This window comes from Myotis daubentonii, chromosome 8 (assembly GCF_963259705.1).
Source record: "Myotis daubentonii chromosome 8, mMyoDau2.1, whole genome shotgun sequence".
NCBI lineage: Eukaryota > Metazoa > Chordata > Mammalia > Chiroptera > Vespertilionidae > Myotis > Myotis daubentonii.
In genome coordinates, this window is record NC_081847.1 from 30,400,145 (window position 1) to 30,423,094 (window position 22,950).

Genomic DNA, 22,950 nt, shown 5'->3' on the forward strand with positions numbered 1-22,950 from the left:
GTGAGCCTCAGGATGGTAGGAACTTTGCTTTATTCAACATTATATCCCCAGTGCCAGGAACAGTTCCTGGCATAAGCTGGGGCTTCGTTAACTTGTGTTGAATGAATAATAAAGGTTGCCCAGGCTTGGTGGGGTGGAAGGGAGCTGGGGGTTGACTGGCTCATCCCCACAAGCAGGATTCCTGTCAGGAACGCCTTCTCCATCAGCATTCTTTTTCATGCAGCATCTGACTCTGACAGTGCAAACTGCCTGCACCATCTTCACCGGAGAGGAATAGTCCCTTCGTGACCTCGTCCTTCAAGCCTCCTCTTCAGGGGCTGGAGTTGAGGTTTATCAGCCTAGGAGTGAACGTACTCGTACGCGTAGGATGAACCTTTCCTGTATCTTTACTCTCGCTCTAAAGGGGGAGACGAGCAGGGGGAGGAGATGAGCACAGGTGTTTAGTTTTCCATTTTAAATGGAAGCTGTGCCCCTGGATCATAAAGAGCCCAAGGGCCAGTGGGGTCTCCAAGCTCACCTTGCTTTCATTTCATCTCTGGTCAATTACCCACGACCCAAGTGAAGATGGAAGACGTAATGGGGAAACTTGGGAAGGGCGTTGGAAGAGTTATTTCTAAACTATGACTAGAACAGCTTTGGCTTCCTGGGCTGGGGAAACGGGCAGGGAGTCCAAGGGGTTACCCCTCTCTCAACATTTCTGTTTCTTCTTCAAAGCACCTTCTCATCTAGGTCTTGCAGACATCCTGCCCGTGCCATCCACAGCCAGTGGGTACCAAGGCTGTGAGTTCTCCACCTCCTCCCAGACACCTCTCCAACAGGCTCTCATCTCCCCGGCATGGCACAAGCTTTCCTCATCCTGCTGGTACACAATGATGCTATCCTCCCTGCAACTCCCCCTTCCCCTGCCACCTAGAGTGCCCAGCACAGGGCCCACCCCATGACAGCAGCGTGGCCAAGTTATTTATTTTGGTCTAATGAGTAATCTCTTTTTATCTCTCCCTACCCAGTCCTACCTAGTCAGCAGAGGCTACTCAAACCCTCCCCTCCACCTCTGTCCACGGTTTGTACCAGTTCTGTGACCCTTGCTGCCTTCTATGCTCCCTGTTCAAACCTTGCCCTACCAAGCCCCATTCAGCTAGCAAACGCAGGCCAGCTCTGAGGCCTTAACACATTAGCTCATTGTAACGCCATTAAGTAGACACTACTCTTAGCCTCATTTTACAGATGAGGAACTGAGGCACAAGGAAGTCAAACAGCTAATCTGAGGTGGAGCCTAGATCTGGAGCCAGACTGTCTGCAGCCTCCGCCCCCACCTTAACCATCTACCAAATGCTCTTTCCCACCCTCCAGCACTTCAACCCTCCCGCCCCAGAAGCGAGCCGCTTATTTAGTGTAGCAAGGACTTTTTTTCTGATGTCTGATGTGGAGCAAAGTAACAGTGCAGAAGTTAGTATATGCAAACCCATGTGTCCTGGTCCGGCTCCCAGGTCTGTCACCATATCGTCTCTTGTTTCTTCGCCCATCCCAGGCCGGGACAGGCATTTGGCCCCCTCCCGGGCTCTCTCCTCGCCACCTCACTGGACAGAGGTGTTTAAGACCCTCCCCTGTCCAGTGGCCTGAGAGAAGGAAGAGGTGCGACAGATCCATCCAGGGAGTCCCAGGAGGCGACTCACCACGCCATTGCGCGGTTCATTCCGCCGTCCCCCAATCCCAGGCGCTTGCTGCTCCCTGGCGGCCAAAGCCGGGAGCCCGGGGACCCGAGAATCGCTCCTTCTACACTCCGCGGACCCAAGGGCACCAGCAAGTGATCGAGAGGTTGGGGGAAAGGGCGGGAGGAAGGGGGACACAGCTGAGGGGAAAGGGAGTGGAGCCGGGGAGGGGCGAGGGAGGGATCGCGGAGCTGACCTCGAGGAGAGAGGGCGCCGTGGACACCCGCCGAGAGGCTGGGTGGCTGCCGCGGGGCTGGAGTGCGGGGCAGCGCCCCACAGCCTCCGCACCCCCGCTTGGCGGGAGCGCACAGCCCCTACCCGCGGCGAATGTGGCGTCCCCACCCCCCCGCGCCGGCCGCCCCCTCGCCGTCCCCGCGCCGCCCCTCCTCCGTCCCGCCCCCCGCGCCCAGTCGCGAGCGCCGCAGTGGCCGCCGCCTGCACCGCCCGGGCGGGAGCCGGCGCTGTACCCGCTCGCCTAGGCGCTCAGAGCGGCTCGCCGGCGGCCCGGCTCTCCCGCCCGACTCCACGCCGGCCTCGGGGAGCCCCGGCCGCCGCGCCTCCGCCCCACTCTGCTGGCGGCCAGCCGAGCTCCGCGTCGCGGGAACTTGGGCAGGATTCCGACGGTACCGGGGCGCGGGGCGCGGGGCTGGACCGGACCCCTGCGGCTATGTCCGGCGGCCCCCTCCCTGACAGTCACTTTTGCTGTGCCCGGGTCCTGCCCCCGACGGCCGCGCGTTGAGATGACTTTCCGCGATCTACTGAGCGCCAGTTTCGAGGGGCCCCGCCCGAACAGCAGCGCCTCGGGCTCCAGCGCGGGCGGCGGAGGGGGCGGTGCGGGTGGCGCAGCCGCCTCGGAGGGCCCGGCGGTGGGCGCAGTGCCCGGGACCGCGGGTGGCAGCGGCGGCGGCGGCAGCGTGGTGGGCGCGGGCAGTGGCGAGGACAACCGGAGCTCCTCCGGGGAGCCGGGGGCCGTGGGCGCCGGCGGCGAGGTGAACGGCACGGCGGCCGTCGGGGGTCTGGTGGTGAGCGCGCAGAGCGTGGGCGTGGGCGTCTTTCTGGCCGCCTTCATCCTCCTGGCGGTGGCGGGCAACCTGCTGGTCATCCTCTCGGTGGCCTGCAACCGCCACCTGCAGACGGTCACCAACTATTTCATCGTGAACCTGGCCGTGGCCGACCTGCTGCTGAGCACCACGGTGCTGCCCTTCTCGGCCACCATGGAGGTTCTGGGCTTCTGGGCCTTCGGCCGGGCCTTCTGCGACGTGTGGGCTGCCGTGGACGTGCTGTGCTGCACTGCCTCCATCCTCAGCCTCTGCACCATTTCGGTGGACCGGTACGTGGGCGTGCGCCACTCACTCAAGTACCCCACCATCATGACGGAGCGCAAGGCGGCCGCCATCCTGGCGCTGCTCTGGGCTGTGGCCCTCGTGGTGTCCGTGGGGCCCCTGCTGGGCTGGAAGGAGCCAGTGCCCCCGGATGAGCGCTTTTGCAGCATCACCGAGGAGGTGGGCTACGCCGTCTTCTCCTCCGTGTGCTCCTTCTACCTGCCCATGGCCGTCATCATAGTCATGTACTGCCGCGTGTACGTGGTAGCCCGCAGCACCACGCGCAGCCTCGAGGCCGGCGTCAAGCGGGAGCGGGGCAAGGCCTCCGAGGTGGTGCTGCGCATCCACTGTCGCGGCGCCGCCTCGGGTACAGAGGGCGCGCACAGAGGGCTGCGCAGCGCCAAGGGCCACACCTTCCGCAGCTCGCTGTCGGTGCGCCTGCTCAAGTTCTCCCGGGAGAAGAAAGCTGCCAAGACGCTGGCCATCGTCGTGGGAGTCTTCGTGCTCTGCTGGTTCCCCTTCTTCTTCGTCCTGCCACTTGGTAAGTGACCCCTCTCCCACCAGCCCTTCCTTCCTGAGCCTGTAGCTATGCCTTCCTGGCACCCAGGCTTGGCTGGCCTTCCCACCTGACCATGGAACCTGGTCCCTTAGACAGAAGTGTGGCTCGGCTTTGTGGGGGACAAACAAGAGGCTCTCCGTGCTTACAGAATTTGTTTCACAGGCTTCTAACTTTTCTGTCCTTCCACTCCCCCTTCATTGTCATTGCAATCCTGGGCTTGTTTTACACTCCGGCCGCCGCTAAATATAAAAGGTCAATGGAAATCTGTGCAAGCTCATAGTATGTAACAGCAGTGTATGTGTTCACCTACATGTTAACAGACACACACACACACACACAGATATACATGTCAACCCCCAGAGGTGGGCACACAGACAGGGTGGGCCTACATTCGTGCATGGGCAGCAAGCCCTGGCCAGTCAACATGTGCATCAGCAGGCACCAGAAGCCACCTGCTTTCTCCCAGCACTCATTCAGTTTGGGAGCTGGCCCCCTCCCCAGCTGGGATCTGTGAGTGCCCTGGGCTATAACTTCTGCAACCTCCTCTTGGAATTGGGGGAGGGGCTGTGTGGGGGTGGGAAGGGAAGGGAAGGGAAGGGGGCAAACTAGCAAATGGAAAGTTAATGTTGTTCGTTGTCTTTCTTAAATTTACTGAGTTTTTCAGCGCTTCTGAGAAACTTTCCTGTTTCTCCCACAAGGGTCCCTGCGGACCTGGGAAGTGGGCAGCTGTTCTGAGGGGCTTCCTCCCACACCCGAGGGTCCTCTTGGAAGCCTTGGGGCTGGGTCAGCACTGGGAGGAGAAGGAGAACAGCATTTCCGGGGACAAATTTACCCTGAGTCATTTCGTCCATGGCTGCAACCTCAGCAGGCCACGCAGGGACCTGCCCTGCCTTTCCCTGGCCTGCTCCTTCCACTCTCTGCAGCTGAGTCTGAAAAGGGACAATGGCCTCCTTCCTGCTCCCCTGCTGGCTCTCTCCACACAGCGGCCAGAGTGATCTTTATACATTATAAATTAGAGTGTCACTCTCAATGAAATCCCCTCAGTGCTTTCTCACTGCCCTGGGAACAAAATCTAAACTCTCCAATATGGCCTATGAGAAGGTGACCTTCAAATGTATTATTGTCCAAACCAAAATGGGACACTAGGAATATTTATGCTTAGACCACAGGCATGAGCCAGGACAGTAGGGACAAACCCGGACTTGTGGTCCCCTTCCTGTAAGGAGAGCCCCACGTGATGGGCTTCCTGCCCTCTGGCCTCATGGCTTGGCTGCCCTGCCTTTTGCTCACGGCCCCTCTGGCCCCTCTGACCCTCTTCTGGTTCCTTGCCCACATCCCTCATGCCCTTGCATTTGCTCTTCCCTCTGTCTGGCCTGCCTTGCCCAACCCCTCCTGGCTAACTCCCCATCCTTTAGGTCTCTGCATAATGTCCCCTCTTCAGAGAGACCTTCCCAGATGCCTCAGTCTCAGGGTGTCTTTCTCTGCATTTTCTCCCTCGTGGCACAGGCTCTCTTCCTTTACTAGCTCCTTAGCTATAATCACATCTGGGTATTGCTTGGTTTGGTGTCTGACTTCCCCAACTGGCCCACAAGCTCTGCAAGGGCAGGACTGTGCTGGTGGGGAAAGTCAGAAACAGCACCCAGCACAGTGCCTGGCATATGAAGAGCAATAGAGCACAGCAGCAAGGACCACAGGATCTGGTACCAGATAGCCTGGTTTTGAACCCCAGCTCTGCTTCTTACTAGCTGGGTAACTTCCGGCAAATCCCAGAACCTCTCTATGCCTCTCTTTCCTCGTCTATAAAATAAGGATGATGGTGATGGTTACAATGACGACCTACAGGGGTGTTAATAAGACTTCAGTGAGATATTATGTGTGACTGTAACATGGTGAGTGCCGTGTGAGCTGTTGCTTTGGTAGTGGATGCTCAATATAAGATAAGAAATGAATAAATCACCAACTTGAAAGTCACTCAGCCAGAGGCTGTGGTGGGGATAGGAGAGGGAGGGAGGGGGAAGGGAGAGGCAAATAGGCAGGAAGAGAAAGTCTGTGTGCCCCCCCTTTAGAAACCCACCCACCCAGTATTTAGAACCACCCCAAGCCATCACCCAGGCTTCTTGCCCTCCCAACCAACCCCTGCTCCAGCCTTGCTCAGCTGCGCCCTGTCATCCCAGGTGCCCTCATCCTCCCCTGCCCCTTGGTTCACACCAGTCCCCTGTAGAAAATAATCAACCTGTGTGTACACTGCCATCTCCCCTAATGGTTTTTTAACTTCTTTTCAAATTTCTAGTTACAGAATAATGCACATGAGACGAAAATAATATAGCAAGTGCCCATGTACCCATAATCACCCATATTGAATAGATGTTCACATTTTGCCATATTTGCCTCTGGTCCCTGTTTCTTTCTTTTTTCAAACAGAACACAGCCACAGCTAAGCTCCCTTCTCCCGTCCTTCTTTGTTCCCTCCCTCCCCAATGGTAAATCTGGTATTTATCACTCCCACACATGTGTACTCGTCCCACAAATATCTGTATCCATAATAACAGAGAATATTATTGTGTGTGCCTTTAGGATTTATGTAATCGCAGCGTGCCTGGCGCATCAATCTTCAGTTTGCCTTTTTCACCCAACATGGTGTCGTTGAGATTTATCCATGTCCACGCTGGCTCATTTCAGCAGCAGCGTGGTGCTCTGCTTGAGAGTGTGCCATGGTGTGTTGATGCAGTCTCCTGCTGAGTGCTCCGTGCTTCCAATTTCTCACTGATACAATCAACACGGAAAACGGCTACTGTTTTCTGAGGTCTAGATCACGTGTCCCCCGCTTCCAGGAATTCATCCCCAAATTTCCATGGTCTTTGCCCCTGGCTGGTACACACTGCTCTTTCTTAATCCTTCCATCTCTGCTGCTCCTCACATCTGGCGTGGTAACCCTGGGAGGGGGTTCTCCTGGTCTCCACCTTCCTACTGGTCTGTGGTGTGCCCAGCCTCCCAGGGCACCTCACTGAGCCCCAGAGCAGAGCCCACAGCCGCTGGTGGAGCTGAATTGAGTGGAATCTGGCAATAGCAAACAAACAGGACAGAGGCCAAGCAGGGACACAGAATATTCCAATCGCCACGAAGTGGCTCTGAAGGTAGATCAACAGAGAGAACAGGAGGATGGAGCCAGAGGTGGAGAAAGGGCAGCCTGAGGGTTATACAGGAGGGCCAGGGGGCCAGGAGGTCCTGACACTCCCCAGCACTGGTCCCGGCCTGGAGGAGGAAGGCACCATTGAAGGAACAGGGAATATTCTGAGCAGCAACTTGTGTGTGTGGTGGGAGGGGTAGAATGTGGCATCACATCTTGATAGGAGATGCCAGTATGTGGTGGGGGGTGGGAACTTAGATAAGAGGGTCAAGAATGGGAGTGGTTGCAGAAGCAGAAAGAGGATGGAGAGGCAAAGAAAAAAAGAGGGTCTGAGGACAGAGCCTGGGGAGCCCTCACTTTGAAGAAATCAGGAGGAGGCAGAGAAGGGGGAAGCCAGGAGGACTGACACTTTTCAGCTCCCCCAAGCCCTGGTCCCACACCAGATGTGAGGAGCAGCAGGGATGGAGAGGTTGAAAAAGCAGTCGGTGCCAGAAAGGGCCATAAGCCATGGCAACAAAGGCACCCAGTAGAGCCATAGCTAGGGGTTGTCAAGCAGACCCAGGATGCCCTACCCCAGGGGTGGGCAAACTTTTTGACTCGAGGGCCACAATGGGTTCTTAAACTGGACCGGAGGGCCGGAACAAAAGCATGGATGGAGTGTTTGTGTGAACTAATATAAATTCAAAGTAAACATCATTACATAAAAGGGTACGGTCTTTTTTTTTTTTTTTAGTTTTATTCATTTCAAACGGGCCGGATCCAGCCCGCCGGCCGTAGTTTACCCACGGCTGCGTCTATACCCACACCTCTGGACACAAAGCCAAGTGGAAGCTGCAGCTACAGCACAGCTGTGACATAGCCAGGGAGTGGCCCTGACAGCCCCGAGGGCACTGAGAGCCTTAAGAAGGGAACCCAGGGTCCCAGAGGACCCTTGGCACAGGGAGCGAGTGACTGCCATTTATAAACTGAAATGCTGTGGGTCAGGCCGGAGCAGGAGGAGAGAGAGATACAGATGGGTGTCCTGAACCATAGGGACTCTGCGGGCCCGGGTCAATGGCCAGGAGAGATTGGGACACAGACGCCAGGCACCTAAAATCCTGAGTGGCCTGAAGAGGGGCTAGGGGTCACCCCCCACACCTCCAGCTGCCCCCTTTCCCAGTGAGGAGCAACTGCAGGACATGTGCCAGCACGTAGAGAGTCAGCTCTATGAACTTGAGACATCACCTGTCGGACCCTGTGATTTAGGGCAGCAAGTTCAGGGAAGGCAGCACCTGCCTTTCCAGGACACATGGGGAGCTGTGTAAGGAATGAGAAATACCACTCACCCCCGTGAGAGGGCACTCACCTGCCTGGTGGTTCATACTGATGCCCAGCTGTGCTGTCTGCCCCGTGAAAAATGACCACACATCCAGGTTTGGCCAAGGCAGCCCTGGTTGTACCTGTTGACCTGCACGATTACTAATAGTGCCGCTTTCACTCTCAGAGATGTTCCAGTCTGGACGATAGAGTATGTGGTCTCCAGTCCTTGGAGGAGGGGCTCTTGGCAGCCCTGCCAATGAGAGATATGTGCCTCCTGCCCTCACCAGCAAGCTGGTGCAGCACTAGGTGCCTGAGAAAATCGTAAGACATTATGTAAAGGCTCCTTCTTACAAGATTATTTAGCCAGATGTCTAGAGCAGCCCAAACTTGTAGCATGCATATGGGGAGGGGCATCAGTTAGGACCTGCTACCTGCAGACTTCCATGGAGGACCCCCCAAAAAGGGGAGCATGACAAGGGTGGGCCAGCTGGAAATACACCTGAAAGCCTCTGCCCTGGACCCTTCACCCACAGCCTTGGAAATGCCAGTCACCTTCCCTGCAGGCAACAGGGGGACAGAGGGACTGGAGGAGCAGTCCCGGGCAGGCAAGCACCCATCTGCGAGAGCGCCCTTCCTCTCCCAGGCATCTCCAGAGGCCCCATCTCTCCTGATGTTCTCATGGCAGTAGCATCCCACTGAGTCTGGCTTCAGCCTGCCAGCCATACCCAGAGGTGGACCTGTCCATTGACACCTAGATGCGCGCGCACACACACACACACACACACACACACACACACTCCCGCCCCCTGTCATTCCTAATGGCCACAGGCAGATGCCCAGCTTGCACTCTTAGCTCTCTTTTGTTGGGCAGTCACCATGCCTCACTGGCCTCCTAGTCAGCCTCTGAATGTGTAGAATATATCGGTCACACAAAGCAGCCCCAGAGCCCACAGGCCCCTCCGAGATATACCTCCAGGTGAATAAGCTACCAGGAGGCTCTGATAGTGGCAGTCCCAGGACACACTGGGACCCCAGCCATGTGGGAGCCAGACCTGGGGCTCCCTCCTGTACTGTCAGCCTAGGTCCCCTGACCACCTCTGGATTTAATTAGGTGCTCCCTCATGCTCCAAGCATTCCGCACACCTTTATCACAGTGCACTGTCAGTATTCTTACACATACCGTCAGTGAGAGGGCAGAGGAAACTGTACATACGTAGGCAGAGAGGAGCGGAGGTCTTTGTGGGTCATCCTGTGGTTTGGGAAAACCTGGAATATACAAGCTATGAGAAAACAGGTCACGAGATGAGGCCAGATGTCGTCAACTGAATGGATAAATAAATTATGATGTATTCATTGGCTGGACTACTATACAGCTAGGAAAATAACAAACCTGATGACGATAGCAACATAGATGAGCTTCATGGACCCTATGCTGAGCAAAATAAGCTGTATCCAAAATGAAAAGCTAACATATTATATGATTCTGTGTATATGACATTCCAGAACAGGTGAAACTAATCAGGATGGTGGTTACGTGTGTGTGTGTGTGTGTGTGTGTGAGAGAGAGAGAGAGAGAGAGAGAGATATGGAGGAGGAGTAATTAGCTGGAAGAGAGTACAAAGAAACTTTCCCAAAGAGCCAGGAATATTCTATCTTGATCTGGGTGGTGACTACATTGGTGTATGCATAATTAAACTTAACAAGCCAAACTCTTAGGATGTATGTACTTTATAAAACAGGCTGTCAATATCTTATGCCTGAAAGAAGAGACAGAGAGAGGGAGGAGGCAGGAGGAGGCTATGAGCCATGTTGAGGAATTGGTGTCCAGACTGAGGCACACTTTGGCAGCCAGCTGTGGAGGGTAGATTCAGTGTGTGAGTCTGAAGGGTGTTGGCCAAGCAGCAAAGGACTCATCTCCAGAGGCTCCCTGCAGTCACAGACACAGGGGGAGAGGCGTGGTGTGCTTCAGATCCTCGATAATGGCTATTCTATTCTGTCCCCTGGCCCAGAAGTTCGAAGAAGGGGCTGGCATTATGTCTCCTACCTATGCTTTTGTGGCACCTGGCGCAACAGTAGATGCTCAGTCAGTGTGCATAGAAGGAGGAAGTGGCATGGCCTCTTCACATCGTGCCATGCAAAGGTCTAGGTGGCAAAGCACAGCCCTCTTTTTTTTTTTTTTTTAATTGTGGTAAGAATATAACATGAGATCTACCCTCTTAAATTTTTAAGTATACCATGCAGCATTGTTAACTAGGCACCTGTACGGCAGATCTCTAAAACTTGCCTATTTTGTTTAAGTGAAACTTTATGCATGTTGATTAGCAACCCCCCACTTCCCCTCCCTCCAACCCCTCTTAGATTCTATGAATTTGTCTTCAGGCAGACCTTGTTTCATTGCACACTTCACTTTATTTGTGCTTCACCGATGTTGCTTTGTTTTTTGTTTTTTACAAATTGAAGGCAAGACCCTCCACCAGCAAACATGCCACAACTCACTTTATTGTGGTGTTCTGGAACCACCCCTGCAATATCTCTGAGGCGTGCCTGTATTTTAGATACCTCATACAAGTGGAATCAAGCAGTCCTTCTGTGAATGGCTGATCTCCCTTAGGGTAACAGCCCTCTATGTAAAGCCAACCATCCTTACTAGTGATGCATTGGGGATGACCTCCCATTTGTGTGACCTGAAAAAAATTTTAAGCATAGCAGCTAACATTTACTGAATGATTACTGTGAATAAGAAACTATCTAGGGCTAGGACTTTCCCCTTTTTTTTCTTTTTTTTAATATGATGGATAGTTTCAAACACATACTAAGTAGAAAGAGCAGTATGATGATGGCCAGGAACCTGTGTCCCAGCTACGACAGCTATCAGTAATACGGCCAGTCTTGGTTCATCTCAACCCCTACCCATTTTCCCACCACTGTGGATTATTTTGAAGAAAATTCAGACATCATATCAATTCATCTGTAAATTCTTCAATATGTATTTCAGAAAATAACTTTAAAAAATAACCATAATCATTTATAACACAAAATAATTGTTTAACAGCATCAAATACCTACCGAGTGTTCAAATGTTGCCTGTTGCCTCCAATTTTCAGTTTGTTTAATTAGGATCCAAAAAAGGTACATACATTGCATATGGTTGGTTTGCATCCTGTCTCTTTAATTGGTAAGATTCTACTTCACCCACCTTTATCCTTTCAACTTATTTGGTGAAGAAACCAGATTGTTTGCCTCCAGGAGTAGCCCAAAGACTGGGATTTGCATCCCCATAGTGCCATTAATGTGTTCCTCTGTTGCCTATACCTCCTGTAAACTGTTTTTGGGCAATAATTCTTCTTTTTTGTAATATTAAGATTAATCAAGGCTTTAGGTTCCATCAGCCTAATCCATCCATTATAAAGTGTCCCATCAGCCTGTTACAAAACTGCTGTCTTAGCAGTCACTAGCCTGGGAACTTAAAGTGGTGATACCTGAATTCTGTCTTCCCTGTACATTTGTTTGTTGAAATTCTAAAAAGAATTTGCTACTACCTGTTTGGTTACTTGGAAGAGTCTGTATAGGAAAAGCTGATTGACCCCGACCTTGACCAAACCTTCAACTCCCTATTCTTACCTTAGTTAGGCCTCCCTCCCCAGCTACTGCCATGATCCACCACTTCACCTTCTCTTGCCATCTTAAACTCCCTCACCTCCACCCATTTCTAAGAGCCCTAGCCCTTGAATCTGGCCATTCTTTCATGTGGAACATAGTAGTAGTGTGCCAGTAAATATTTAACAATTGGCTCTGGAGTGGGGGCTAATTTGTAGCATCTGCCCATTTCCATGGTGTAACTATTCCCACTGTGATCAATTTCAAGCTACCAAAGAGACATCAGCTAGTTTGCAAAGTTCTTTGGAAATTTAACAATCAGTTCTTGTGAGCCAGCGCAAGCCAGTGTCTAGCTGAGCACTTGCTAAAGAGAAATCACACTTGTCATAGGCAGGCTTCCTCCTCAGGGCAGCCTCAGAGTGGCCCCAGAAGTCCTGCATGTCCCCTGTTGGCTCTGAATCTCTCTCAACCCCTTTCTGCCCTAAGGGGTCTCACTCTGTCTGTTGCTGCTCAGCCCTCTCTGTCTTCACCTCTCCTCTGCATACACACAGCATGTAGATGTGTCTTGAACTTCCCCCAAAAAATGATTTGCCCTCAATCCTGTGGCTCCTTCACCCTCACCCCCCTCCCCATCTTCTCACTATAATCTTTCCTGCTTTTTACCTACTAGCAAGAATATCCTGTGCTACTTACTTCTTTTAAAAATATTTTTATATTAATCTTAATCGTAAATGTCAGAGCTGGGCCCTGGCCAGTCTGGCGCAGCTGGTTGGGCGTCATCCTGTGCACTGAAGAGTTGCTGGTTCAATTCTGGTCAGGTTACATGCTGGGGTTGTGAGCTCAGTCCCTGGCAGGGGGCATGCAGGAGACAGCCAATCAATATTTCACTTTCACATTGATGTTTCTATCTCTCTCTCCCTCTCCTTTCCTTTCTCTCTAAAAATCAATAAAATCTTAAAAAACAAAGTAAGTGTCAGAGCTGGGACTGGAACCCAAGCACTCTGGCCCCAGAGTCCTTGTTACTTCCTGCCGGGGTCAGAGGTCAGGCTAGGGCCAGGGTTCAGGTCAGTTGGCAGTCATGATTTAAGCTTTAAATCTCACTGAACCCCTCGGCCCCTGCACTCATCCCCCAGGCTCAGTTTCATGCTCCCTTATGCCCCAGATCCTGGCCACAATGGTGTCCTGAGCACTGCCACGGGACAAGGCCACTTCCTGTGTGACTTGATCCTCTCACAGATCTCAGAAGACCCCGAGAGTCCTTGAACCCACCCCTCAAGAGAAAGTTTCTGAGGCCCTGCTGAGCCCTGTCTTACCCTGCTTCATGAGCTTTATGCCCACCAAAAGGTCTCCTGCGAATGCTGGAGGGTTTGTCTGCCCTTGGTGACCCACCCAACAGGGTCCTGGGCCCCTGAGAGCTGGTGTTAGGGCCTCATGGGCAATGCCTAGCAGCTCAGTGCTGGGACTCCTGGACAGAGTGCCCACTACCTGGGGACCTTCTCTCCTCTGGCATAAGCACTGATCTGCTCAGGCCCATGAGCCATCGGTCAGCCCAGCTCCTGAGCTGAGAGGCTCATGCTCTGATCAGGGTCCAGTTCAGCTGAGCACAAGAGCCATTTGGCAGGGACTTCAGCCTTGGGCACCCAGAGCTTGGGATATGGCTACTCCAAGGCCACAGATCAGGAAATAATGAGTTAAGAAAAGACAACAAAGAGTAGAAAGAAGGAGGAGAAATAGGGAAGGTGGAAAGGGAGCAAAGGGGAGGGAAGAGTTGAAGGGAAATGGGTGGAGCCCAGTGTAGGACTCAGGACAGGTCTGTGACTCATCTTCTTCCCTTGGACCCCACCAGGCGGCCTCCGTGGCTCTAGGACAGTGATAGCGAACCTTTTGAGCTCGGCGTGTCAGCATCTTGAAAAACCCTAACTTAACTCTGGTGCCGTGTCACGTATAGAAATTTTTTGATCTTTGCAACCATAGTAAAACAAAGACTTATATTTTTGATATTTATTTTATATATTTAAATGCCATTTAACAAAGAAAAGTCAACCAAAAAATTGAGTCCGCGTGTCACCTCTGACAGTGATGGCAGTGTTCGCCATCACTGCCCTAGGAGCTGCCCCCACCCCCACTAAGGTGTAGGGGAAGGGAAGACTGGTGCAGCCTGATATTTCATAGTTGGCTGCAAGTTATGAGCAAGGCTGGCTGTGAATTCTGACATTACGCCAAGAAAGAACGAGTTCCCCCTGGTGAGGCCAAAACAATGCTGTTAATCACACAGTCTGCCCCTTGGCTTCGGAGCTGTCACTCCTCAATGAGGCTTGGCCACATTGGTCACCACCAGCCTTAACTGGCCTCTCAGCCTCAACTCCTGGGCCTGGCCATTCCTGTTCCTCGGGAGAGGGGACTAGACTGTGATGATCCAGACTGTAAATACACACACACCTAACCTCACAAGCTGCTACCTCAGTTTCCCCAAAAAGTGTAGGCCAGAATGGCCCAGCCAACATGCCAGAGAGTGAGCTCACCTGCTGACACAGAAGAGGCCCTGCCACTTCTGACCAGCGATGTCTGCCCGCCTTGCACCATCCTGTCTGTTGAGTAGGGAGAAGTGGACACAGATATGCGTACTCATGCCCTGCCTTTCCCAGCAGTCGGCAGAAGAATTGGTCCAGTGACAACGACGTAATCCCACCATTGTAGGTTGGGAAGCAAGCAAAATGGCTTGAAGATAAGCCCTTGGGTGTCTTAGGTCCGGTCCCTAGATGCAGAGCCTCAGAAGAGGTTCTTATGCAAGTGATGGACTGAGGAAGGGTCTCAGGAAGTAGGCTAGGGCAGGAAAGAGCTAACCCAGGATATGGCCTCAAAGTCTGGCCTCAGCCTGGTCCTACCAGAGCCCTGGAGCAAGATTGGCAGCACAGAATTGTACCACCTGGAGGCCAGGGAGCTGGCTTTTCCTATCCCATATCAGTTTGTCCCTGGCTGTGAGCTGCCCCTTGGTGGGGAGGTGTCATCTCCCAGTTGAAGCAGCTCTCATTGGCCGAGGACAATTCTCCAGAGAAGGGAGTACTATGAGCTTTAGCATCCACCACTCAGTGTCTGAGGGCTGATGCACCTGGGCGAGGCACCAACAGCATCTACTTCAAACCTGAGAGGTGACTTTTGAGCAAAGACTTGAAGGAGGGGAAGGGGATGGCCAAGCAGCTCTGTGGCTCCTCCTAGATGGTGGGGGTCTGTTTGGTACTCTTCTTGAGAAGTAGCTCCCCCGAACAGCCCAGCTCTTGTGAGTGTCCTATGTGGCAGGCCCCACAGGGCACGCTAGATGCCACACAGAAGGCTAACAAATGCCACCTAGCCTGCTGGAGGCAGAATTAAGAGGTGCTCAAGGAACACACAGTCCAGAAACTACTATCCCAGGGCAGGGGAGTTAATCACAGAAACACTCCTAGAGAAGGTGATTCTAGGCCCAAGTTGAAGAAGGGGAGTACTCACTATGGAGAGAGAAGGAGGGCCATCCTGGCCAGGCCAGCATGCCAAAGCCCAGAGGTGGGGATGAGGCAGCTAGTGTTTGTGGCTCTTCCAGAATCCCTGGAAAAACAAGAGAAGTTCTATTTCTATCTTTACAAGATGCTACAGGAAGACCAAGTGCTTTAGGGCTAGATTGATTCAAGTTCAGAACTTGACCCTATCCCTTGTCCTCTGGAGATAACTAGAATCTTTCTGCAAGGTGGATGCCAGTGCCATGAGAGTTAAATGAGAAGTACAGCCTGGCCAGTGTGGCTCAGCAGTTGAACATCAACCTGTAAACCAAGAGGTCACGGTTCAGTTCCCGGTCACAGCACATGGCTGGGTTGGGCATTGATCCCTATTGTGGGGTGTGCAGAGGCAGCCGATTAATGACTCTCTTTCATCATTGATGTTTCTCTCTCCCCCTCTCCCTTCCTCTCTGAACTGTGAACTGTGGGGACAAAGCTGATGGACACAGTGAAGAGTAACTCAAATAGTACAGGAGAAGGTGGTGTGTGCTGTGAAAAACAATAGAGCTGGTTGAGGAGGTGGAGAGCACAGGGCTATAGGGAGGACTTTGTAATTTTAAATGGAAAGTCGGGGAGATCTCACTGCCTTTACAAGACTCTTCTAAGGGAACTCTTGCATTTAGCAGTGGGGACATAACGAGGAAGCAGCAAAGGAAATTGACACAGAGTCAAAAATCCAAGAGAGCGGCACCTGGAAGCCATGTGAGATGACAAGTGTCCAGGATGTACAAGATAAGTGTCTCCAGGGTGGAGACCTGTGTGAGTTGGGACTGTGGGGCAAGGTGGTAGAGTGAAAAGTAGGTAGGGAAGAGGAGACAGGTGTGGATGGAAAAAGTGGAGAGAACGAGGGTACAGCTGTGACAGAGACAAGCTCACGGGTGACTGGTGGCTCAAGAGCACCACAGCACAAGTAGGTGATGAGCCTTGAGTGAGAGGAGTGACTCCTTTCTTACCAAGGGGGAAGAGAGAGGAGGAAAGTTTGAGCACGTCCCCAACTTCTTTAGCTTCTGTTTTCTCTGTGAAACAGGAAGTGAGGTCAAGTGCTCTGGAGAAGGTGAAGGGGCAACCACAAGGCTTGTAGAAAAGAGTCAAGGCTCAAAGGAGCTAGTGCAGGAATAGGGGAGAGCTGGCTGAGGACAGTGGCGAGACTGCTGGAAACAAAGGATGTTAAACTGAGGTTGAGACCTTAAGTGTGTTTAGGGTGAATCGCTCCAGAGTTAGGATCTGGCTGGAGAAGACATGGATGTGGGAGCATTGCAAGAGAGTTGGAGTCTCAGCCAAGCCAAGAAGGAAGCAAACAGAAAGAGCTGATGGGAGAAACCAAGGGGCTGGCAGCTCAAAGTACAGATGAGAGAGGGGGGAGGGAAGCTGCAGTCAGCAGTGGAAATGGGTTCTAAGTGAAGAAATATAATGCTCAGACATGTTTGAAAAGAATCCCCCAGCTGCTGTGGAGAACAGGGTTCTGGGGCAGGAGTCCACTTGAAAGGGCACTGCATGTGGTAGCTGGGACTGATGGTGCTGGGACCAGGTGATTACGAGATGGTGCACAGTGGGGGGATTCTGGGACTGATAAGAGTTGGCAATGATGGGATGTAGGGTGCAATAGAGAGGCGTCAGAATGTATTGAGCCTCTACAATATGCCAAGCATGGTGAGGGGAGCTTACCATTTAAGGTTAAGATAGACAGGAAACTGATAGTTACCTGCGGTGTTCTTGGCATTTAGAAGTGAGTAGATATGCTGGGGTGGGGGGAGTGGTGAGGAGGAGGGAGTCCAACTAAACCCTGCTGGCTTGGGAGGGAGTGCAGGGGAAGGCTTCCAGGAGGAGGTGCCATTGGAGCTGGCACTACCAGGTGGCGGAAAGAGGAAGGGCATCCAGAATGACCACATGCAAAAGCCCAAAGGCAAGACTGAGGAGCCCGCTATGGCCAGAGGGCAGTGAGAAGTCAGTGTGGCCACTTACCTAATGCACATAAAGACAGAAGTAAGACTGCAGAGAGAAGCAGGAACCACAAGAGAAAAGGGAGCTAGGGGGCGATGCTGGGCTCCTGGATGGAGAGGTGGGAAGGTGAGGGAGGGCATGCCATGTGAGCCTCTGGCTCCAATGACGGCTGCCAAGATGAGTTAGCACAGCTGGGCTTCATGCTTGCAAGAAAGGCTGTGGGCAAAGTGGGGAGTGGGAGAGAGAGCCAGAAAAGGGGGCTGCCAGGCACTGAGAGAGTGGCCTTGTCTCAGAGTCCCCAGCTGTCCATTGAGGCTTTCCTGTATCTGAGCTACAGGTGCTGGCAAAGGTGTGTGCTGGGCAGCTGGAGAGGAGTGAGGAGGCAAGACAGGGGAGTCAGCTGGTCAACCTGAGTAGCCATAACTCAAGAGTAGCTGGGGGAGGAGAAAGCTGGGAGTGGCTGAGAAGCACTTGTCCACTGATGTCCCCACAGCAGGGCAGCAGGGCAGGGACAATGCTGACAATGCCTCTGGGCAGAGGTGGGTGTGAGACTCTGCCTTCTATGAAGGAAACAGGAAATGTCTCTTGGGAGCTACTGCTTGTGGAAGCTGGCGCCCAAGGCACAGATGTCTTTTTTCCAGGCAAGATGTCTGCACACAGTGGGCGGAGAGCAAACAAAGTTGTGGCAGATGCTGTCGGTGCCTCACCCATCTCCCTAGACCTAGACCTTCAGTGCACTAGTAGGCTAACTTCCACCCCAGCACCTGCCTTCGTCTCTCTGCCTGGGGGCTTTCTCTGCCCACCAGAATCCCCCTTGCCCACCCACACAGTAGGCAGGGAGTATGGAATAACTATGGGAGTGGGTGTATAGATACCTCAACCCAGGGGAGGGGGTAACTCTGAGGTTCCTGTTCTCCACTGGCTCCCAAAGCCCCCAGGCTTTTATTGGCTTTCTTGTCTTTTCTCTCGTATTTCCCACTCCACTACCCAGGATTCACTTACGTCCCAAATAACAACTTGTCTCGGGGGGGGGGGCCTGCTTCTGGGGGAGCCTAAAGTAGGATGTCAGCAGGACACAGTAGGAAAAACGGAGGCTGCAAGGCTGTTTGAATCCCAGCTCCTTTTGTGTAAGGAATCCCCAGCTGGCGGCAGGCTCCTGTACAGGTTGGTTGAGAATAAATTAGCATGTGAATGTTTACAACAAGGCCCATGGCCACACAGTATGCCATGTCGCCTACTAATCCGAATCAAAACCACACTGATAACAATGCCCTTTGGCCAGCTTCAGACTCCTTGCTGAAAGCATAGTCCACCGATTTGTCATCCTGGGCTAAATATAAAAAATTGTGGCCTGAGTCAGAACGTTATTTTCAGCACTCTGTCTTACTCTCAGCCATTGAGGGACGCTGTTCCGAGGGCTGCTTTCCTGGAGGCTGAGGGCAACCCTGATGGACCCCATATTCCAAAGACAACTATCCAACTCCTCTCCCAGGGGATAGTGTCTCCTTAACACAGCCTGACCGATGGCCCAGCCTCCCCCAAACATACCAGGTCGAGGCTTCTGTTTCTGGCCACTCTCCAGAGCTGGGAAGTGGGTGCCTTCCAGGTCTGAGGTCTCCTCTCTCAAAAGCCACAGAAATAGGAAAAGGGGGCGTGAGTAACAGAAGTATTTATTAAGAACTTGTTAAGTGCTAGACCCTGAAATTTATGAATCTTCACAAAACCCCTGCCAGACAAGTATTATTTTTAAAAATATATATTTTTATTGATTTCAGAGAGGAGGGAAGAGGGAGAGATAGAAACATCAATGATGAGAGAGAATCATTGATTGGCTGTCTCCTGCACACCCCACACTGGGGATCCTGCCTGCAACCCGGACATGTGCCCTGACCAGGAATCGAACCATGACCTCCTGGTTCATAGGTCGATGCTCAACCACTGAGCCATGCCGGCCGAGCCAGAGAAATATTATTGACTGTATTTCACAGAAAGGGAAAGTGAGACTTAGCCAAATACTGACTCAGGGCTACTTAACCAAGGTTTGAATGGCCTATGCCGCACAATGCTGCGTACTCTTCCTCTTCCTCCATGGTGTCTCTTAGCACCCGCAATTCTCTAAATGGGGGTGGGTGACATGCAAGTGCCCCACATTCAAGAGGAAAACATAGTGCCCTGCCCCAGTAGGGGACCCTGCTCTTATTTCTTTGGGGGGAAGGGGAAGATCGAGCAGGTCTCACGATTTGTCAAGGCCCCCTACCCTGGCTGTTCAGCCTCTTAGGCACCTGCAGCTTCTGCCACCTACCCTCTGCCCCTGCTGCTGCTGAGGATGAGTGAGGCTGAGAGAGTGGCCTTCGCTCCCTGGATCATGCCTTTACGCTTTGTTGGGTGCTTTTCAGAGACATGATAGAGATGCCAGGTGACAGGTTTACGAGAGGGTCTTCCTGGCACAGCTCAGACCCCAGAGCCCCACCCCCTTTTGCCTGGCACTGCTCCCTGAAAGCCATCCCAGAAGCCTTCCCTGACCATGCCCACTGGGACAGCCCACTGTCCTGCATTCCGACAGCCATGGACATTGTTTATTGAGATTTGATTCTAGGCCCTGTCTCTCACCTGCTTAAAAATATCCATGGCTCCTCACTGCCCACAAAATAAAAGCCAAACTTCCCAGAATTTAAGGCCCTTCTGTCCCAAGTTTTCTGAGTGCATCCTACACAACACTCCCAGGCCCCAGACTTGTTACCCTCTTGTCCTTTCTACTCCCACACCCTCTGCCCTTCCTATCCTGGCTGGCTCCTGCCCATTTTCTGAGATCCCACCTGCGTTTCCAAGATATTGGATCCACATTGCTAACAAGGGTGCAGTGCCATGTTTGAAGGGAGCTCAGCGCAGTGCCTGGCATGGGGCAAGCCTTGCTCAACGTTGATCAGGAGTTCGTACCCTTTTTGTGCTAGGGACTATGTAAGAGCCCTTCTCAGAGTCACGCTTTCAACTGCACTAAATAAAATACAAATGTCTACCAGTGAGGCAGATTTCATTGAACACTTTGTCAAAATATTTTTAAGTGAAATTCATGATATAGTAATAAACGTGCTTCTACGTTAAGGCACGAAATGAGATCTAGAGGTGTGTTCCAGTGATCATCATCTCCAATAGTGAGGCGCATAGACAATATTTCAAAACATCTGCAACAACTGAACGTGACAGAAAAATATCTTCAGGACCTGGTAATATTAGGTTGAGCCTTAGGAAACCGCCAATGTTGCACCAGTTTCGAGCTACAAAAACTGTAATTTCATATGGTTTTGCCCAATTCTACTCCGGTTTGTTGCCTATCCTCATCATTAAGGGGAATGCTCACTTTCCGGTATTGTGAGTAAAACTAAGGATGACTCTTTTTCCCCATTTAGGTTCATGGACCCCCTGGAGTTATATCAGGGACCCCTTGGGGAGAAGTAGTTTGAGAGCCCCTAGTTCAGTGGTTCTCAACCTTCCTAATGCCGCGACCCTTTAATACAGTTCCTCATGTGGTGGTGACCCCCAACCATAAAATTATTTTCGTTGCTACTTCATAACTGTAATGTTGCTACTGTTATGAATCGTAATGTAAATATCTGATATGCAGGATGTATTTAGTCGACCCCTGTGAAAGGGTCCTTCGACTCCCCCAAAGTGTCGCGACCCACAGGTTGAGAACCGCTCAGCCAGGGCCCCTGGAGGTCGGGAAGGGCCGCCCCTTACCGTCCAGGGGCCGCCTGGGCCTCCCTCCTCCTGGAACATCTAACCCAGGTGGGTCTCTGCTCCCTGCAGGTTCCCTGTTTCCGGAGCTGAAGCCCTCAGAGAGCGTCTTCAAGGTCATCTTCTGGCTCGGCTACTTCAACAGCTGCGTGAACCCGCTCATCTACCCCTGCTCCAGCCGCGAGTTCAAGCGCGCCTTCCTCCGCCTCCTGCGCTGCCAGTGCCGGCGTCGCCGGCGCCGCCGCCCCCTCTGGCGGGTCTACGGCCACCACTGGCGGGTCTCAACCGGCGGGCCGCGCCCCGACTGCGCCCCCAGCCCGGGTGCTGCGCTCCCCGGGGCCCCCCTGGCCCTCGCCGAGCTCGCGGCCCCAGGCTCCCCGGGCACACCCGAGGCGCAGGCTGCCGTCGCCGGCCGCGCAAAGCCGTGCGCTTTCCGCGAGTGGAGGCTGCCCGGGCCGTTCCGGAGACCCACCACCCAGCTGCGGGCCAAGGTCTCCAGCCTGTCGCACAAGATCCGCGCCGGGAGCGCCCTGCGCGCGGAGGTGGAGGCTGTGTCCCTTGGCGTCCCCCACAACGTCGTGGAGGGCGCCACCTGTCAGCCCTACGAACTGGCGGACAGCGACGACCTCCGGGAGACTGATATTTAAGGACCCCCAGAGCTAGGCCTGGGTGGGGGCGGGGGGTGCTAGGGGAAGTGGATAAGGTGGGGTGAGGGAGAGGATGTGAGGAGCGGCTAGCTTTGTTCAAGAGGCCCGTGTGGATCAGGGATGGGAAACTGATCAGGGCAGCTGCTCTCCAGCCCTGAGGAAGGGAGGCGGAGCGGTGCCCTGGAGGGGGTGGAAGGTGATGGGCCCCCACTAGACACAGATGCCCGAGCTCCCCTTTCGGAGGGAGGGGCTGCGGACCCTGGGTGGGGGGCCATTTGCTCCCAACCCGTATTTGAGAAACACTGCCCCATCCATGCCTTGAACCCTGGGTAGACAGCCCCAAGTCTGGCCAGGCAGGCCTGTCCCTCCTCTCGGGGAGAAAGGGGCAGGGAGGCCCTGCCTGGCCGCCCCACTGCCTTCCTAGGAAAACGTCAATGGGACACAGTTTCTCCTTACTGCCGCCTGGAGGAACCTGGAGACCTGTCACCGCCACCCGCAAGCTTTGGTGGCAGAGGGATGACTGTTTTTACAAGCCTGTTGTATTTACCCGTGGACCCTGCCGGTACTCCTCTCGCACACCGCATCACCTGCCCCTGCCCCCCTAACCCCCCCCCCAAGGGCCTTACTGTTTACACTCTGTACATAGCTCCTTGTGCCTGTGCCCGTCACCTCCCGCTGGGGTCCGGAGCTGTCACATGGGGAGAGCTTTATTTGTCATTTTGAGACATATTTATTGGCAAGAGTACTTCTATTTTGTCCAAACCGTGCAAACTGTCCCTCCTTAGCTTATAACCTATAAAGAACTACCTTTTTTTTTCTTTTCTAGAATTCTTCAAGTACTAAAGGCCCACAACAGGATAGATTGGGTATTCGTGCACCTTTCTAGTTTCAACTTAACTGGCTCTTTAACAGTCCCTTTGGGACTTGTAGCATGACCAAAGGACTCTGGAGGAGGAGGAGGTTTTAAATTCACACGCCTAGTCTTGGGAAACAAAACAGTAATCATAAACACAAATCTCCGCTTTGCCAGTCTCCCCAGATGTACCTGTGATGCAGTCATCAGTTAAATGGGTGGAACGTTACAAGAAAAAATATACAAGCCCAAGTTGACAGGTGTGCATGGTGAGTGAGAGAACACCTACCCAGGAACCATGCTTGACACCCCAAGAGGGCCCCACTTTGCAGCACTTTGGCCACCCTACAGCTGGGGTCACTGGGGGACAGCCCTTATGGTCTCACAGGGGTGGGGGCTGTCGGTCAAACACTGGGCTCCCGGGCAGGGGTCCCTAGCAGGGGAGGGTCCCTGCACAGGGTGAACACTGGTTCCCACATGTCAGGGCAGGTAAGCCACTGGAGGTCAAGAGTGGGGACAAGGGAGCAAGGTGGGGAGGGAGTCTTCATCAGGAGGGTTTTTAGTGGGGGAGGGAGCCTCCTTGCCCCCATGACAGTGGACATGGAGGCAGGCAGTGTGGGCAGCTTGGCCA

At 53.2% G+C, this 22,950-nt stretch overlaps 1 protein-coding gene across 1 annotated transcript; it reads left to right on the plus strand.

The window, feature by feature from the left end:
- The first annotated feature begins 1,855 nt into the window (after positions 1-1,855).
- On the plus strand, positions 1,856-22,723 carry ADRA1D (adrenoceptor alpha 1D). The gene is made up of 2 exons (XM_059705627.1): positions 1,856-3,572; positions 20,892-22,723. The coding sequence occupies exons 1-2, from the start codon at positions 2,450-2,452 to the stop codon at positions 21,464-21,466; spliced, it is 1,698 nt and encodes a 565-aa protein (XP_059561610.1). The 5' UTR covers positions 1,856-2,449; the 3' UTR covers positions 21,467-22,723.
- Positions 22,724-22,950: the final 227 nt, after the last annotated feature.

What these genes read in the sequence shown, in the direction of transcription:
- ADRA1D (XM_059705627.1), top strand. Translation starts at nt 2,450, where the DNA reads ATGACTTTCCGCGATCTACTGAGCGCCAGTTTCGAGGGGCCCCGCCCG. An exon ending in CTTCTTCGTCCTGCCACTTG is followed by an intron (nt 3,573 to 20,891) that starts GTAAGTGACCCC and finishes TGCTCCCTGCAG; the next exon opens with GTTCCCTGTTTCCGGAGCTG.